This window comes from Chiloscyllium plagiosum, chromosome 32, assembly GCF_004010195.1.
Source record: "Chiloscyllium plagiosum isolate BGI_BamShark_2017 chromosome 32, ASM401019v2, whole genome shotgun sequence".
Taxonomy (NCBI): Eukaryota; Metazoa; Chordata; class Chondrichthyes; order Orectolobiformes; family Hemiscylliidae; genus Chiloscyllium; species Chiloscyllium plagiosum.
Window position 1 is genome coordinate 135,032 of NC_057741.1, and position 19,429 is coordinate 154,460.

At 40.8% G+C, this 19,429-nt stretch overlaps 1 protein-coding gene across 1 annotated transcript in view; it reads left to right on the forward strand.

The window, feature by feature from the left end:
• LOC122539302 (glycine receptor subunit beta) overlaps positions 1-19,429 on the forward strand; it is a 106,405-nt gene that overhangs the window by 3,456 nt on the left and 83,520 nt on the right. The window contains exons 3-4 of the mRNA XM_043673996.1: positions 10,026-10,166; positions 14,239-14,391. Of these exons, the coding sequence (XP_043529931.1) occupies positions 10,026-10,166; positions 14,239-14,391 (294 nt within the window). The remainder of the gene's footprint in view (positions 1-10,025; positions 10,167-14,238; positions 14,392-19,429) is intronic.

The window sequence follows — 19,429 nt, forward strand, 5'->3', positions numbered from 1 at the left end:
CAAGGATGCTGCAAAGATATCAGTTAAAACCCCAACTATTTCATCTCTCGCTTCCCTCAGTAACCTGGGATAAATCCTATCCGGACCTGGGGACTTGTCCACCTTAATGCCTTTTAGAATATCCAATGTTTCTTCTTCCATATGCCGACTTGGCCTAGAGTAATCAAAGATCTATCCCTAACCTCAACATCCGCCATGTCCCTCTCCTGGATGAATACTGATACTAGGTACTCATTAAGAATCTCCCCCATTTTCTCTGACTCCACGCATAACTTTCCTCCTTTGTCCATGAATGGGCCAACCCTTTCTCTAGTTACCCTCTTGTCCCTTTTCTACGAATAAAAGGCTTTGGGATTTTCCTTAACCCTATTTGCTAAAGATATTTGATGACCCCATTTAGCCCTCTTAATTCCTCATTTCAAATTGGACCTACTTTCCCGATATTCTTCCAAAGCTTTGTCTGTTTTCAGTCACCGAGACTTACATATGCCTCCTTTTTCCTCTTTGCTCACCCCTCAATTTCACCTGTCATCCATGGTTCCCTAATCTTGCCAACATTTTCACAGGGACATGTCTATCTTGCACTCTAATCAACCTCTCTTTAAAAGCATCCCACACATCCAATGTGGATTTACTGCTCCCAATCCACATTCCCCAGCGCCTGCTAAATTATAGTTGGGCCTTCCCTCAATTTAGCACTCTTCCTTTCGGAACACTCTCGCCTTTGTCCATGAGTATATTCTTAAACTTATGGAATTGTGATCACTGTTCCCAAAGTAATCCACGACTAAAACTTCAACCACCTGGCCTGGCTCATTCCCCAACACCAGGTCCAGTATGGCCCCTTCCCAAGTTGAATTATTTATATACTGATTTAGAAAGTCCTGCTGGATGCTCCTTACAAATTCTGCTCCGTCTAAACCTTTTAACACTTAGTGAATCCCAGTCACTTTTGGGAAAATTAAAATCTCCTATCACCACCACCCTGTTGCTCCTACACCTTTCCATAATCTGTCGACATATATGTACCTCTACCTCATGCTCGCTGTTGGGAGGCCCCAACATTGTTACCACACCCTTCCGATTTCTGAGCTCTGCCCATATTGCCTCATTGCTCGAATCCTTCATGGTGCCCTCCTTCAGCACAGCTGTAATATCCTCTCTGGCCAGTAATGCAACTCCTCCACCCCTTTTACCTCCCTCTCTCTCCCACCTGAAGCATCGGTATCCTGGGATATCTAGTTGCCAATCATGCCCTTGCCTCAACCAAGTCTCAGTAATAGCCGTAACATCATACTCCCAGGTATTAATCCAAGCCCTAAGTTCATCTGCCTTACCTGCTACACTTCCTGCATTAAAATAAATGTACCTCAGACCACCAGTCCCTTTGCATTCATCATTCCACTCCCTGCCTACTATTCCCCTTAGTCACGCTGACTTCATTTTCTAGTTCGTTACAGGCTTTAGTTCCTACCTCCTTACTGTGCACTAACCACCTTGCTTGGTTCCCATGTCCCTGCCACATTAGTTTAAACCCTCCACAACAGCAAAGAGGTTATGTTAAACTTCTGTGAAATGCTAATTTGGCTCAACTGGTGTATTGTGTTCTAGCTGCCTTCCTTAAAGGAAGATGTGGAAGCATTGGAGACAGTGCAGAAAAGATTCATAAGGATGTTTCCAAGGATGAGGAACTTCAGTTATGTAGACAGGGTGGAGATGTTGGGCCAGGTCTCCTTGGAGCAGAGAAGGTAGAGAGAGGATTTGATGGTATTCAATCATGAGGGGTCTGAACAGAGTAGAAGGGAGAAACCTTGCCATCTGTTGGCGAAAGAATAAAGAACAAGAGGGTGTGGATTTAATGTAATCGACAAAAGAGGAATGTGAGACCTGAAAAGAAACTGTTTCATGTTCCAACTGGTAAACCTTTGAGAGTGTGAATGTGGTTTGTAGCAGATTACATTAAGGAATTCAGGAGGGAATTGCATTACAGAGGAACTTTGTTTTTACATAATTGATATTCAGATAATTAATGACTGCAGATGCTGGAAACCAGATTCTGGATTAGTGGTGCTGGAAAAGCACAGCAGTTCAGGCAGCATCCGAGGAGCAGTAAAATCAATGTTTCGGGCAAAAGATCTTCATCAGGCCTGATGATTTTACTGCTCCTCTGATGCTGCCTGAACTGCTGTGCGTTTCCAGCACCTTTAATCCAGAAAATGAATATCAATTATCCAAATTTCGGATTATCGGAAGGGGATCTCAAGGTCCTGATAGAAACATGACGTCAAAGAGCTGTTTCAACCCTGATCACATCTTTTGTTTCTAGGTACAATGATTAAAAATGTATTCGGCTCACTGAAATGCTGCCAAGAACAGGCCAGGACCAGATGGGGTTGGGGTTGGGCGCGGATAGGATTGAGGGACAGGGTGATGGGGGAGCAGGGGTGGGGGTGGTGTTGGGGTATGGGCGGGAGACGGGAACTCGTGGGCAATGTGCTGCTGCCTAGTATCCTGAACGGGGAGCAGACTTGCCAGAAAACTCCGAGCCGCAGAGGAAATCAATTCACCGAATAATCAATTATCCGAATGAAATAGTGCGCGCCCATCTCGTTTGGATAGTTGAGGTTCCTCTGTATTGTCCAAAAAGGAATCATACACAGAGTTATGGGATGAAAACCTGGAAGTGGCACTAAGTGCTCTATTGAAGAGCTGATAGAAACAACATGCCAAAAGGCTTCCTTTGGACTGAAACAATTCTGTGCGAAGTTAGAAGTTACTGTGGTCATTCTAACAGATAAATGTGTCCTTATTGTATTTTAAATAATTTTAAATCATCTATTTGTAAAAACATTAAGTAAAGAAATATCCAAGTAAAAATATGCATTAAATATTTTCCACTAATATCAGTTGACTGTAATTTCTATCCCACAGCTTTAAATCTGGAAAGATTATTGACATGATTCACAATATATTTTAATTTTGATTTATTTATGTTCAAAGTTGCTTAAAGGGCAGGGTTTTCCTAAGCCCTCCAGGACTAAGTGAGTGCTCCAAGTCCATATGTCTGGAGCCATTTCCCAGAATTATTTCCCAGAGGTGGCCTTTTAATTGGCTCGTCAACACACTCATCTGAGAGAGGATGGTAGGAAGTGCCATCGTATCACTGACTGATCTGGCACCTCTAAAATCCCACAGAGTGAGTAAGGCATTTGCTGGAAAGCTGATAGGTAGGGGACCATAAGTGCACCTCAAAATTGAGGCACAAATGTAAATAAATATTTCAGAGGTTGTATGATGGAGGAAGATTCCTCTTCACTTGGCTCGTTGAAATGCTGGGGAACCCATACCTGCCTGCAGCCCCCAACTCTGACAATGTAGTCTCTTGCTCTGTTGATCCTCCCAGACACCTGCAGAGACTGCTTCCAGGGAGTTGATACATGGCAAACCATCAGCACCACTGGCAAATTGCCATTGGACCACAAAATTGCCCCAATTGGAACATTAACAATTGAGTTAGCTTATCTACTCCCACGCAGCAGGCAAAAAGTTTGCTTTCTCAACAAGGTGTTGTGAAACCTCTCACAGAGTGGGAAAGTGCTGTTAATAAATTATAATAGTGTTTTTGTCCCTTCCACTTCCTCCACCAGGGGACCAGGATAATTTGGTTCATTTTGTTCAATATCAATTAAACGGCGACAGCGTGGAAGCAATTGCTGTTACTGTATATTTTATATGTCATTAGTTATGAAAAGAGATTTGACCAGTTTTAATAACTCAATAATCAAAAGAGAGGTTTGTGGCCTGTTTGTACCAAAAGTTAGGAAATCAAACTTTTGGCAATGCTCCTTTAAGAAGGAGCTGTTTGTAATTTTTATTAATGACTTGGAAGAGGGAGTCGAAGGGTGGGTCAGTAAATTTGCAGACGATACGAAGATTGGTGGAGTTGTGGATAGTGAGGAGGGCTGTTGTCGGCTGCAAAGAGACTTAGATATGATGCAGAACTGGGCTGAGGAGTGGCAGATGGAGTTCAACCCTGTCAAGTGTGAGGTTGTCCACTTTGGAAGGACAAATAAGGATGCGGAATACAGGGTTAACGGTAGAGTTCTTAGTCAGAGAAGATTTACCAGGATGTTGCCTGGAATGGAGGAGGTCGTACGAGGATAGGTTGAGAGTTCTCGGCCTTTTCTCGTTGGAACGGCGAAGGATGAGGGGTGACTTGATAGAGGTTTATAAGATGATCAGAGGAATAGATAGAGTAGACAGTCAGAACCTTTTTCCCCGGGTACAACAGAGTGTTACAAGGGGACATAAATTTAAGGTGAAGGGTGGAAGGTATTGGGGGGATGTCAGGGGTAGGTTCTTTACCCAGAGAGTGGTGGGGGCATGGAATGTGCTGCCTATGGGAGTGGCAGAGTCAGAATCATTGGTGACCTTTAAGCAGCAATTGGATAGGTACATGGATAGGTGCTTGAGCTAGGACAAATGTTCGGCACAACATCGTTGCTGGCTGGCCAGCATTATTGCCTGTCCCAAGCTGTCCTTGATGAGCTACCTTCTTAAGGCACTGCATTCTACATGCTGCAGATAGACCCACAGTACCCTTAGGGAGGGAATTCCAAGATTTTGAACAGTGAAAAGGAAGCAATATATTTCCAAGTCAGGATGGTGAGTGGCTTGGAGGTGAACTTGCAATGTGATGGTGTTCCCAGTATCTGCCACCCTTGTCCTCCTAGGTGGAAGTGGCCATGTGTTTGGAAGATGCTGATTAAGGATCTTTGGTGAATTTTTGCCATAGGACCCACTGCTGTATAATTGGTGGAGGGAGTGAATGCATGTGGATACAGTGTCAATCAATGCTTTGTCTTGGATGGTGTCAAGCTTCTTGAGTGAAGTTGGAGATGCACCCATCCAGACAGGTGTACAGTATTTCATCATATTCCTGATTTTTGCTTTCTGGAGAGTGCACAGGCTTTGGGGAGTCAGGAGTTGAGTGACTTGCTACAATATTCTGAACTTCTGACCTGCCCTTGTAGTCATTGTATTTATGTAGAGTGTCCAGTTGACTTTCTGGTCAATGATAACCCCCAGGATGATGATAGTGGGGGGTTAATGATGGGGTGGAGGTTAGATTGTCTCTTATTGGAGATGACCATTGCCTGTTATTTACTTTTTGTTAGCCCAAGGCTAGATAATGTCCAGATTATTTTGCATTTGACTGCTACAGCATTTGAGGAGTCATGAATGGTGCTGAACATTGTGCAATCATCAGCAAACATCTCCACTTTTGACCTTATGATGCAGAAAGGTCATTGATGAAGCAGCTGAAGATGGTTAGGACTAGGACACTATCCTGAGTAACTCCTGTAGAGATATCCTGGAACTGAGACAACTGACCTCCTGTAAGCCCCCAATACGCGTTGATTCCAGTTTTGCTACAGCTCCCTAATGGCACACCTGGTGGATTGTAGCCTCCATGTCAAGGGCTATCATTCTTATCTCATCTCTGGAATTCACCTCTTTTGTCTGTATTTGAACTGAAGCTGTAATGAGGTCAGGAGCTGAGTGGCCCTTGCAGAAGCCAAACTGGGAATCACTGAGCAGGTGTAATTTGCTAACACTGTTGATAACACCTTCCATCACTTTACAGATGATGGAGAGTAGACTGATGAGGCAGTAATTGACTGGATTGGATTGTCCTGCTTTATGTGTAAAGGACATAACTTGGCAGTTTTCCACATTGTCGGGTAAAGATGCCACTGCTGTAACTATACAGGAATAGCTTGGCTAGGGGAGTGCAACCTCTGGAGCACAAGTCTTCAGTATTGTTGCGAGCATGTTGACAGGACCTATAGCCTTTGCAGCATCCAGTGCTTCCGGCTGTTTCTTGAAATCACATGGTTTCAATCGAATTGGCTGAAGTGAGAAGGCTGAGTTAGATCATCCGCTCCGCACCTAATGCTGAAGGTTACTGCGCATACTTCAGCCTTATGTTTGGCACTGATGTGTTAGGCTCTTCCATCATTGAGGATGGTGACAATTGTGGAGCACCTCCTCCAGTGAGTTACTAATTGTCCAACACTATTCATGATTGGATGTGGCAGAGCTGCAAAACTTAGCTCTAATCCATTGGTTGTGGGACCACTTAGCTCTCTCTATCACTTACTGCTTATGCTATTTGCCATGCAAGTTTTCCTGTTTAGTAGCTTCACCATGTTGACACCTCATTTTTAGGTATGCTTGCTGCTGCTCCTAGCATTGCCCTCCTGCACTCTCCATTGAATTAGGGTAGATGGTGATAGTTGAATGAGAGATATGTGTGGTGCTGGAAAAGCACAGCCCATGAAGCAGCATCCGGGGAGCAGGAGAATCGACGTTTCAAGCATAAGCCCTTCATTCCTGCACCACACTCTCGACAAGTTGCAGGTTGTGCCAGAATACAAATCTGCTGCTGTTGACAGCTGACAGTATATCATGGATGCCCAGTCTTGAGTTGCTAGATCCGTTCAAAGTCTGTCCCACTTAACATAACCTGATGGATGTTTTTCTCAATGTGATGGTGAGCTTTCATTTCTACAAGGACTATGCAGTGGTCATTCTTACTGATATTGTCATGGTCAGATGCATCTGCAGGAGGCAGTTTGGTAAGGATGAGGTCAGGTACATTTTTCCCTCTTGTTGGTTCCCTCACCACCTGCCACAGACTCGGACTAAGAACTATGTCCTTTAGGATAATTTTGAACCCCTCAATAAGGTCATTTCTTAATCTTCCCTGCTTCAAGGAAAATAACCTAAACTCTTTAATCTTACCTGGAATGAGGGACTTTAAGATACAAGGAATCATTCTCGTAAATGTCCTTCGTACTCTGTCTGGGGCTTTAACATCCTTCTTAAACGACGTGCCCAAAACGGAACACAATACTCCAAATGTGGTCTTACCAATGATTTGGAGAGGATTCTATAAGCCTTCTGTTTCAAACTGTTTCAATATGCCTGGCCACCTTCAGAGAATCAATTTTATGTGAACTTTATGGGTTCTCTGTTCCTATACTCCCCTCCCAGTTGTTAGTGCTAGTGCAGGTCGGGGAAAGATAGTACGGTGCTGCAGGCAATGAAAAAGCAATGCACGGGGCATGGCGGGTTACTCATCTGTGGAATTGTGTGGGTGAGAGTCAGTATGCTGCATGCAGTTGTGAAAGATGTGGAGCCTCATCTTTATGGTAGGCAGGTACAGTAACAAATATAGAGTGAATGAGGGGTAGCAGAGAGAATATGATGGCACTTAATGCTGGTGGAAAAGGCCACTGATATTCCTTCACTGATGGGCTGATAGGGTCTGATGGGGTAGACTCTTCTGTTGATACAGGGGAATGGGACATCACAACTATGTACCATCCCATTTACCAGGACCTCCAAGTACCTGTCCACAAAGCAGGGTGCCAATTTTATCTTCTCTAATTAGTGCAGGACAAATGTCAGGAGCCGTGCAGGGCAGCTGGGGACTGACAGTGCTTGTCTGAGTGCACAACAGCTTTTGAAAGATGGAATTGGTGACAGAGATGGTGGAATATCCTGGGAGTGACAAGTTCTTCTGAGTACAATGACTGGTAGAATCCAACTAGCATCAGACACTAGGAGTACCCATGGGGGTGTGGCAGATTGTCAGTGAAACAATTTTGGATGGTAGTGTGAGAAAACTCACTAAAGCTTCATAGAAGAATACAGCGCAGTACAGGCCCTTTGGCCCTCGATGTTGCGCAGATCCAAGCCCACCTAACCTACACTAGCCCACTATCCTCCATATGCCTATCCAATGCCCGTTTAAATGCCCATAAAGAGGGAGAGTCCACCACTGCTACTGGCAGGAGAGAACATAGAACAATACAGCACAGAACAGGCCCTTCGGCCCACGATGTTGTGCCGAACATTTGTCCTAGCTTAAGCACCCATCCATGTACCTATCCAATTGCCACTTAAAGTTCGCCAATGATTCTGACTCTGCCACTCCCACAGGCAGCGCATTCCATGAACTCACGACTCGCTGAGTAAAGAACCTACCCCCAACATCTGTCCTATACCTACCACCCATTAATTTAAAGCTATGCCCCCTCGTAATAGCAAAGTAACAGGGAAAGAAACAGTATATATATTTTAGGTTGGTGACTTTCTTAAGAACTGAAAGAAGTTAGAAACGTAATTGCTAATAATGAGATTCTGAGCCAGGAAAAGGTGGGTGGAAAAGAATAATGGGAAAGGCCTGTGAAAGGGCAAGAATGATTAAATGATTAGAAGAATGATAGTGCAAGATAATAGCAGGTGGTCATGGCAGAAATGGAGTGCTGTAATTTCAGAGGGCAATAGATTGGTTAGGAGTTGTTGAGTAGAGAAATTGAAGCAGCAATTCCATTCCAGTGACTCCCAATGCAAAGATCTAGAAAAGATATGAGGCCAGATCATGGAGCCCATAAACAGAAATGCGACATATACAATCATGAATTTGAATAGAAGTAAGATATAATTCTACTTCCTTTGCTTATAACTTTGGCTATTATTTGTTCCTTGAAAAAAATGGTACAAATTCCTACAAGGGAATGCAATCAAATGGAATTTGACCTGTTTAGTTACCTTATAACATCAGTTCTGCTCACAATTCATGCTGTTAAGGAGGTATCTCTAAAGACAATCTTTATTCTTGAAATCATTATTAAAATTTTGAACTCATGATTTCATGCAGTTTATATGTTGTTCACAGGAATGATACAACAAGTAGAGTGTTACTCTCCGACCACTGTGCCTGATGTACTGCAGTGTTAGGTCACGATGTCCCAGTTATAACATTTTCCCCTCTCTCTCTCTATAATCATGAAATATAAAACCATAATGTCAAGAGATGACTGAAATGCCAAAAGTGGTACTGATATTTATTTTCTTACTGGATTTAGTATGCCACCAAGCACCCTTCCACCAAACTTCAGAAGGTCAGCAAACTGTCATAAATAACAAGGTCAACTTGTGTGGGGTCATTGAAAACAGGTCACATGCACAGAACACTGTAAACTCTTCTTACAGCCTTAAATTACAACCATGCATTGATGGCACGAAAGCACCAAATGTGTTCTAAACCAGCAAGCCAGTTAATGAAGGATAAAACTGGAACTAAAGTTTACTTGTATTGCACATATTTACAGAATTAAACAGTACAAGCACACACCCCTCACATAACCATACTAAAATTTCCTTCAATGTCTCTTAACGTATGCTTAAACATATGCTCTTAAATATGTTCCCCATCTGCATACAAGTAATCAGCATTCATGTGATATAAACAGAAGTTTTATTTCTCTTTAAATAAAAAAAAGCGTTAATATACACAACTATCATCGTAAAAAAGTGAAAGCAAAATAACTCACATAATTTCCCTGCCCCCAGCTATAACTCTTGCCCTGCAGTGCACACTTATCCCTCTCCATCATTAGAGTAAAAGTCACCGAATTGTGGTCACTGTCCCCAAAGTGCTCACCTAGAAACTCTCCATGACACTCAACAAAACTCACACATTGTCAAAATGTGACAAGATTCAAAATTTCAAGTATTTAAACAAGTCTGTCATCTGATCTAGGTGTCCCTGAGGCACTGTAGTTCCTGATTCCCACCCGAATTATGAGAATTTACATTAACTCCAGAATTAGGTTCAAGAGATAAACACAGGCAAAGATGAGCAGGAATTTCTTTCTCCCCTTCTTCTCAACAAGAACATCAGGACATTCAATCAAACCAAATTATGGTTGGTTCTGAAAACAATCAGCAGTTCTGGCAGCACCTGTGTAAGGTTAATATCCTGATTCGAATATGACTGTTCTGACGAACTGACATACTTGACTCAACTCTCCACTGATGCTGCCAAACCTGCTATTTCCAGCAATTTCTGTTTTTTTTTTATGTAAGAACATCATGATTACTGATATGTATCAAATTTCCACTGGATGCACCGAATTCATCAATTGCATTCTTTTATTTTTCTTTTGCAGTTGGCTACACCACAGATGATCTTCGATTCATCTGGCAATCTAAAGACCCTGTTCAGATGGAGCAAATTGCATTGCCACAGTTTGATATTAAACAGGAAGATATTGAGTATGGAAACTGCACAAAGTATTATAAGGGCACTGGTGAGAATTATTCACATTAGATTTACAAGCTACATTTTGTAAACTTTTTGAAGGTGTATGCTTTGCATAGAGGCTACATTACTCAAGTCTCAAGTTTTGAGGCACAATGTGGTTTCAGTGTGTGACACATGGAATATTTTCCAATCTGAGCAACTGAAGTTAAAATCCATTTGCAACAGAAGAAAAACATGCTGTCACTTTAAACATTTTCAGATTGTTAAAAAGAAATATATGGGCACATCCTGACTGAGCTGGAACAGACTTTCTTTATGATCAAATTTCAGCTTGTTTTGATGTTCAATTTTCCTCAGACATTCCATATTACATAAAAAGTCTCATCAAAGGCTCTGAATTCATCTTGTGTAAATACTCGAAGGGAAACCTGTTTGCATCCAATTCCTTTGCCTAATATTTTACTTGAAACATTAAAGTAAGCAGGTTAATGGCTCCATTAAAATAGCAGCCTAAGGAATTGTATAAACATCTGTTAAGCACTTATATGATAATTGTTGCACATCATTTCAAAGCTGCAGCAATTTTAAGGAGATATTTTTCCCCAACTAAATTGGCTAAAGATGAAATGAATGTCCATTTTGTCCTTGTCAAGAAGTGTAAGGATTTATATTCAAATGTTTTTTTCACATTTCGTCACTGCACCCTCCCAGCTCCAGTGTCAAAGTGGGCAGGGTTTTCTGGAACATGCTCTTCAAGCCTTGGTGCCCAGTTCAGGCTCCAAAATCTTTGAATCTCTCGAAAGCCTTCAGTGTTAAGATGGTTGACAAAGTACAAACAAAGAACTGTTCGCTGCACTTAATAAAGTTCTCCATAAGATCACTGGGACCTTTTTCTAATTTTACAAAATGTTACTAGAAATCTAATTACCTTTAGAGGAGTACAGAAGTATTGTATTCTTTTTCCATCTTTGTGGTTAAGCTCAGTAATACTTTAGGAAGTTTAAACTAATAGCAGAATGTACTTAGTAGCAAAAATAAGCTCAGTGTTACATTGAACTGAAGTTATTCTATGTTTTAAATGCTTATTGTAAAGATAGGTACTGATGAGGAGTGTGTATTGTTTAAACCATGAGAAATGACTCCATTGTTTTCCAACCCTTGTCAGACAACAAGAAGTGTTTTTATTTCAAAAAAAGGATATATTACGATTTCAGTAAATGTTTAACTGTTTAAATGTGCTGTGACTATAGAATAATCAAACAGATTTTCTTGAGGTTTTAAAAAGAGAAACATTTAACACTGAGCTAGGAGGGACAAACTGATTCCTTTCCTTGTTTCACTCCTCCACAACAAAGTCTGAGTTTAAAAAGGGAGAGGTGATATTACTAAATATTTATCAGACTAATTTTTTATATACAGTTCAATCATAGAAGCAAATCAGGCAGGTTCTGTCAGTAACAAATAAAAATCTAGATTATTGCAAACAAAACTCACTCAAGAAAAGCTGTAAAGATTATTAAGAAAAGGTTTAAACTGTATAACCATATAAGGAGCTACTCTTCTTGAAATATAATCAAAAAAAGTCCCAACCTGAGTTTAAAAAAAAAGTGTTTAGATCAGTGTGGTGCTGGAAAAGCACAGCCGGTCACGCAGCATCCAAGGAGCAGGAAAATCAACGTTTCAGGCAAAAGCCCAAAGCTCTTTAAAAAAACAGTGCAGTGTTCCAATAACTGCAATATGGCCAAGTAACAGTTAAATTCAGAAAAGACAAATTATTTACAGATTGTCCCAAATGATGGCTTGCATCTAAAGTCACTTTCCACACAAGCTGTTAACTTTGGGATTTCCATTTTAATTTTAATTAAAAGTACTTTTAAATAAGCAGTAAATGCAGTTGGCTAGCAGCAGATGAACAGATTAGTTATAGCTCCAAGATGTTTAACTGGTGGCATTTTTGAAATAATGTCATTTATGTACACTAACAAGAGTCAGAGCATTGTTCTCAGTGGTATTGCACTCAGTATCTTTCTCATGGAAAGGTCTTCAGATGACAAGACTCAGCTGTGAAAGGCAATGACTCATAACTATTTGGATGAATATTGTATTTTGAACAATTGTGGCATGCTGATTAATAGGAGAGCTAACCTGCTGTTCTAACTGCACAACACAATATTATGTAGTTTTTTAATGTTTCCAAATGATATTGCCATAGATATTTTCAATGTTGTTATGGACAGCTACATATCTTCATCTTATAGGCTCTGTATGCTTCTGGGTTTGATTAGCTCAGTTGGCTGGATTGGTGGGAAGCGATGCAGAGTGATGCCAATAACATGGGTTCAGTTCCATACCAGCTGAGGTTACCATGGAAGTCTCACCTTCTCAACTTTGCCGCTCACCTGAGGCAAGGTCCCTGTGAAGTTAAACTCACCATGAATCATGTTTCTCTAGTGAGAGAGCAACCCTATGGAACTATGGTGACATTACTGGTGTATATGCTTATGATGACAAAATGAGTGCCAGAATCATCATATTTCAGAGTCATGGAAGGGTGCAGAACCAAAATAGGCTATTCAGCCCAATGTACCTTTTCCGGCCCTCTGAAAGTGACATTTCTCTGCCTTTCCCCTGATTTTTTTTTTTCTTTTCAGATGATGGCTTTTGAAAGACCTGATAATTTATCTAGACCCGACTCACAGTTTCATTTACAGCATGAGAAGGTTGTTCCTCATGTCATTTTTTTTGCCAATGAATTTGAAGCTGTGCCATCTGCTCTTGAACCTTTCACAAATAGGAACAGTTTTCCACATCCCTGGAATAATTGTTGTGAATCTTTTCCATATTTTTTCTCATACTTCACACCTTCACTAAAGTGTGGGGCCCGAATTGAGCACATTGAAACTGAACCAATCCTTCATACGGATAAATATGAGAAGACGTGAAAAAGCTCATAACACCCAACAGTCAAGACTAAATGCTATAAAAATAATAAACAAGGACTTTACATCTGAATGCAGGTAGTAGTCGCAACAAAGTAAACAAATGGATAGCCTACATTAGAATAATAAATATGACCTGAGTATCATTGGTGATGGATCTGCAGAATAATAAGGATTAGGTCCTGGAGCTCAATTACGCTGATTGATAACCATTGATAACGATTACTGAAAAAATCTTTCAGTGGATGTTTTTGTGATAGCTTGGTAAGTGTCCTCCTATACTGGACTCGTAGCGGATTCCTAGTTGAGGTAGAATGGGACGGTGAAGGTGAGAACAACTTCAAGGAATTCTGTGGAGTTGGAAAAAGTTCCAACTGCACCATTGGCTCCAGTTCAAGATAATTTCCTTTTCAGTCTTGCCTTGAAGCTGCATGTGAAGTTTTAAAACAAGTAAGCAGAACAATATACTAGAGTTGGTTCAGTCAGTAGTAAGCATTCTCTTTAAAAAAAAAAGGCACTAACAGGCATTAACATATATAAGGGGTCTAATTCCTCTTAAAAGCCACAGCAGAGATCTAAAAATTAGCTAAGGCTGATATTGCGTTGATTATATTTGAGGTGTTCTTGGGGTATAGGGCCAGTAACCAAATTTTACATTCTTTCTCTGTTTTCCTCCAAGAAGAAGGCCCACAATGAGGTCTAACCTTTTTTTATTGCAACAAAATATAACTTTTTCTGGCTATTGATGGATCACTTTACTTACTAATCAATGTAACTAATAGAGATGCATGTTTGTATTATTATCATGGTATTGTGTCATAGAATGGAATGATAAAGGAGAGTAAGAGGCCACAGTGCCCATTGTACTGTGATGGTTCTTTGAAAGAGCTGTTACATTAATCTCAACGACCTGAAAAAGTCTGTCGTTTTGTGTTATGGTAAACCATACCGCCATTATGTTTCGGAATAATGTACCGCCATTAGAATATTTTAACATTATTAACGTCATTGATCAGCTTGTTAAAAGATTGTTGAAATTAAAAATGGGATCAATTGAATTATGCTTTTAGCTTTTGAATTTCATTCTGACTGTGTATCAGTTGCAATATTGCCATTAAGCATTTCAGTTTTTCTGCAGGAAAGATTCCACCACTTAATTTGCTACTTTTTTTTTTAAAGGATATTACACCTGTGTGGAAGTGATATTTACATTAAGAAGACAAGTTGGATATTACATGATGGGAGTTTATGCTCCAACTCTTCTGATAGTTGTCCTATCATGGCTGTCATTTTGGATAAACCCTGATGCAAGTGCTGCAAGAGTACCTTTAGGTAAATGGAATTAGCATTGATAATCAAATCCATGATCCATTACTGCAGAAAATATTTATTCATTTCCACAAATGTTATTGACCAATGTACTATTGCATATTTAATCACAAAACACATTTTGTAACAGGTCATTTGATAAGTTGGAGTTTCAAAGAAGTGAAATCAGAACAGTATATAATTCTGTGAACCAATTACACTTTTTGAGGAAAAAACAACAGATTACTTGCATGAGAGTTGTATATTCAAACTCAATTGATTATAGTTATGATTGATAAGTTCCAAATTAAATACTCTCTTACAAGGGTGGGTGGCACAGTGGTTAGCACTGCTGCCTCACAGTGCGAGAGACTCGGGTTCAATTCCCGCCTCAGGCAACTGACTGTGTGGAGTTTGCACATTCTCTCCGTGTCTGCGTGGGTTTCATCCGGGTGCTCCGGTTTCCTCCCACAGTCCAAAGATGTGCAGGTCAGGTGAATTGGCCATGCTAAATTACCCGTAGTGTTAGGGTAAATGTAGAGTAATGGGTCTGGGTGGGTTGCTGTTCGGAGGGTCGGTGTGGACTTGTTGGGCCGAAGGGCCTGTTTCCACTATAACTAATCTAATCTAATCTAAAAATAGGATGTTGTTCATTGTCCAATTCTGAGTGCCAGAAATTTCATTTTCATGGACAGTGATTCTTAGAAGATTTAGAAAATTTGAATAGAAAGGTAGTGGTATTATTATTAGCAGAATCTATACTTGAATATGTGGAATAGACTCTGCCTTTTCTGTGGTTATTAAGTGGTTATTCAAAGGACTAACCATGCGATCTTTGCCTATCTATAATTTCCAGGTAATATACAGGTATTCATTGATTATTACTTAAAAGAAAAATGTAAGGGGACAGTGAATCCAAATATTATTAGTTATTTCTTTTCCACTGTTTTTACTGTTTTGCCTTATAAGATAATGAATTATATTAGTTTATAGCTTTATATATAGCATTTGTCCATGTATGTGGTATACAATAGGCTTTAGCAATTTATTTATGTGTTTATGTAAGGGGAGGTGTTGGTGAGCATAACAAGTTTAACTATCCTTCGAATCCAATGAGAATAATTCCCCTTGCTGTTGGCTGAGTCAGAAGAGAAAGGGACCTAAAGAGAGATAGAGAAGAAGATGCTAGAGACTATATTTTTGTCTAACAAATAATGTCCAGATAGAGATGCTGACATTTAATAATTGGAGGAATAGGCAGCATTCTCTACAGTTGCAACTGAGAGTTACAAAGGGGATGTTGCTTAACCTGTTATACAAATAATGGATAAATTAATGCAACTGAAGATAGCATTGAAATGTAGGAGGGAGATTCTATTTTTGGAGTCTATATTGAAACCAGTAACATAAACAATAAAGTAAAAAGGGCCTATTACAATGTCATCAGAAGTTAGAAACTAAAAAAGAAAACAAGACCTAACTGTTCTAAACATCATGCAAAGAGATGGATCTAGCAAAGGTCTTGGCAACCAGAAATGTTCACTAAATTATGTATATTATACACTGTGCTATTGATGACTGTTGCCTTTTATTACACATGTCCCCAAATACTCATCCTGTTCCTGAATGTTTTCCCATTCTAATTACTAATATATTTACATTTCCTGTAAAGTGACAAGTGATGGAATAAACCAGTTGTGTCTACTTCACTTGGTATTTGGCCACATCTGACTGGACTTTTCCTGTCTAGCTTAAGTGACCATTGTCTCATATGTTTGGTAAGAAGGGGTTCTACTTCCAACACCCCTATGGCTGCAATGTGTACCACTTTGTCAGGATTGATTTATAAAGAGCCCTCTGCTGTGGTGCTGGGATTCTGTGGTGCATCTCAGAAAGCTTCTGTCATACCCTATGCTGTCACTGCTGGTGAACTGATGAGTTTTGCTCTCTGTAAGCACACTTGTGCCTTGAAATCTTTAAGTAAGTGACCTGATTAGGTCTGATGCTCAGTTTGAGAGTAACATTTCCTATGATTTTCCGAAGTAGATTTCAGTGATCCTCTTCCCTTCAGTGTTGCTCAGGTTCTGCAGATATTTTCTCATCTCTTTTTGTCTGGCTCACCTCTGATACTTTTTGGGTTTGTGCAAAGGTGGTCATTCAGGATTTTGGACACTCAATCAGGCTCCCTGTTCACACATAGTGCTGTAGATTGTATTTTGCATGTGGCAAGCCTTCTAGGACTTGAGACATACTCATATTGTCCCCTCAGGTCTCTGGATTGGGCTCAGAAATTGCTGTCATCCCAGTTTGTTGCTCAGTTTCTCCGGTTTCTGGCACCCGTAAATAACTCCAGTCACTATCTGGAATAGAGTTGAATGCTCCTCCCGGAGGTTCCTCATTGCTTATGGATACAACGGAAAACTTATTCTCCAAGGGAATGTTCTTGATAATTCAAGCTCTTGAAGAGCCCTGTGGCTGCATTGGGTTGTACCACCTCTGTGGCATCTTAACTGCTCATCATCACGCTTCTCTTTGTACAAGTCCAGAATTTCTTCATCTAACTGATCACAGAATTCATGATGTTTCGGCAGACGCTACCTTTTTCTGTCCCTTGGAGGAGGAGCACGAGGTCCTAGTCTCCTGTTAGGGTTGGTTGCTACGCACAGTAGTGACCGGGTCTATGTTTTTATCTACCAGCTCACTAGACTGGCAATATACAGTTTGGGTCGCCTCCTTGTATTGACTGGTGTGGAACATCATTCACAGGGACTGCCTGAAAATGATCTAGATCTGGTAGATTTTTCTGTACCACCAGGGAATATTGAAGCAGCACAACTGTGCAACTTCCAGGCTTCACAAGCATTAATTTAGAAGGATTTGTGAAATTTTTTGTACTTTATGTTGGAGCCTTGCAGTCTGCAACTTCAGACTTCCATTGAGGCAGCTTCTGGTCTGTAGAGCTAAATTGGGAAAATCTTGAAAAGCCCTGGTCTCAGCGACTACGTAGCATCTAATAGGAACCAAAACAGAAATTGCTGGAAAATCTCAGCAGGTCTGGCAATACCTGTGAAGAGAATCAGAATTAACTTTGATTTCTCTTCACAGATGCTGTCAGTCCCGCTGAACCTGTCTAGCACTTTCTGTTTTTGTTTCTGATTTACAACATGCATAGTTCTTTTGGGTTTTATTGAGCTTCTGACAGAATCTGACAGCTTTTGCTGTATCAAGTTTAAATCTTGCTTTGTGCCCATTAACAAAGAGCTGTACATTATTTAAATTGTGTTATCTAGGCTAATTTTCCTAGGCCTTTTAAGGTTGAAAATCTTCTACGAGGAGAAAGTGAGGTCTGCAGATGCTGGAGATCAAAGTTGAAACTTTATTGCTGGAACAGCACAGCAGGTCAGGCAGCATCCAGGGAACAGGAGATTCGACGTTTCGGGCACAGGCCCTTCTTCAGGAAAAATCTTCTACCTCCTGTTAACTTGGACAAAAGGACTGAATTCCAAAGAAGAGGTGAGTGTGACAGTCCTTGACATCAAAACCACAATTGACCAAAGGTAGCATCAAGGGGCCCTAACAAAACTGGAGTCAGTGGGAATCTAACACAGGTTGCACAGGCATAAGCCCTTCTTCATTCTCCTGCTCCTTGATGCTGCCTGACCTGCTGCGCTTTTCCAGCAACACATTTTTCAGCTCTGATCTCCAGCATCTGCAGTCCTCACTTTCCACCATTCATAACTCCTTAAACACTGAAGTAGTTCATGACCAACTGCAGCAAGACCTATGGAATATCCAGGCATGGACTGAAAAGTAGCAAACAACCTTCTCACCACACAAATGCCACAAAATTACCATCCTCATCAAAAGACATTCTAACCAATGTTGCGTGACAGTTCAATGGCATTGTGGTTGCTGAATCCCTGATATCAACATCCTGGGGGTTACCATTGACAAGAAACTGGAATAGCCAATTATATAACATTCCCCAGCTGATAGGAAGAGGTCTTCTATCTGCCTGAGTCTGAATATCCACAGGAATACTGTTAAATCCCTTAATGTCTATATATTTAATGCTCCATTTGATATATGACAAGTGACTATAATTACCTGGGAGTCTTAATTGATATGGGTCAGACCATTCCCTCCTATCCCATGATGTATACCGAACTTTGTACAGAGGCTACTATCAACACTTCTCAAGGATGTTCCTTATCAAACTGTCTCTGTGCAAGAAGCAGCTGTATTTGCTTTTATTCTACAGGACTCTATATTGTATGCATTTTACAAGACCATCTGTTATCTTAACCTTGTTACCTTGGATATCCGCCTCCTATGAAAGCTACATTCACTCTAGCTTATCGTGTAACTTTCCATATCAGAATATAGAAGCTGCTGTTTCAGCTAAAGATCTTTCCCAGCCATTCTGTTAACTGAGAACCACTTGTACTGTTTCAACAATGGGCAGCCCTAAGATTGTTCTGCCTCTTTCTGGTCAAGGCTACATATTTGCAGGTATGTCAAAGTCCAGTCAGTTAACAAACTGTACCAACTCTAGAAACTGCTCAGAGGAATATCATTCTACTTGCAAATACCACTGCCTAACTAATTGCATAAACTTTTAACAATTTGAGGCCTTCCTTGATTGCAGCAAGTCTGGTCAGGCTTTGTCAGCCACTCCCATGTCAATTCAGTCTCTTCTCAAAGTGTCAAGAGAGGAGAAGAGTTACTGACAGCAACATCACAGTGAAGCAGTATGGAAGTGCTTAGATTACCTACAGTGTGGAAAATGGCCCTTCTGCCCAACAAGTCCACACCGACCCACCGAAGAGCAACCCACCCAGACCCATTCCCCTACATTTACCCCTTCACCTAACACTATGGGCAATTTAGCATGGCCAATTCATCGAACCTGCACATTTTTGGACTGTGGGAGGAAACCGGAGCACCCGGAGGAAACCCACGCAGACACGGGGAGAATGTGCAAACTCCACACAGACAGTTGCCTGAGTCGGGAATTGAACCCGGGTCTCTGGCGCTGTGAGGCAGCAGTGCTAACCACTGT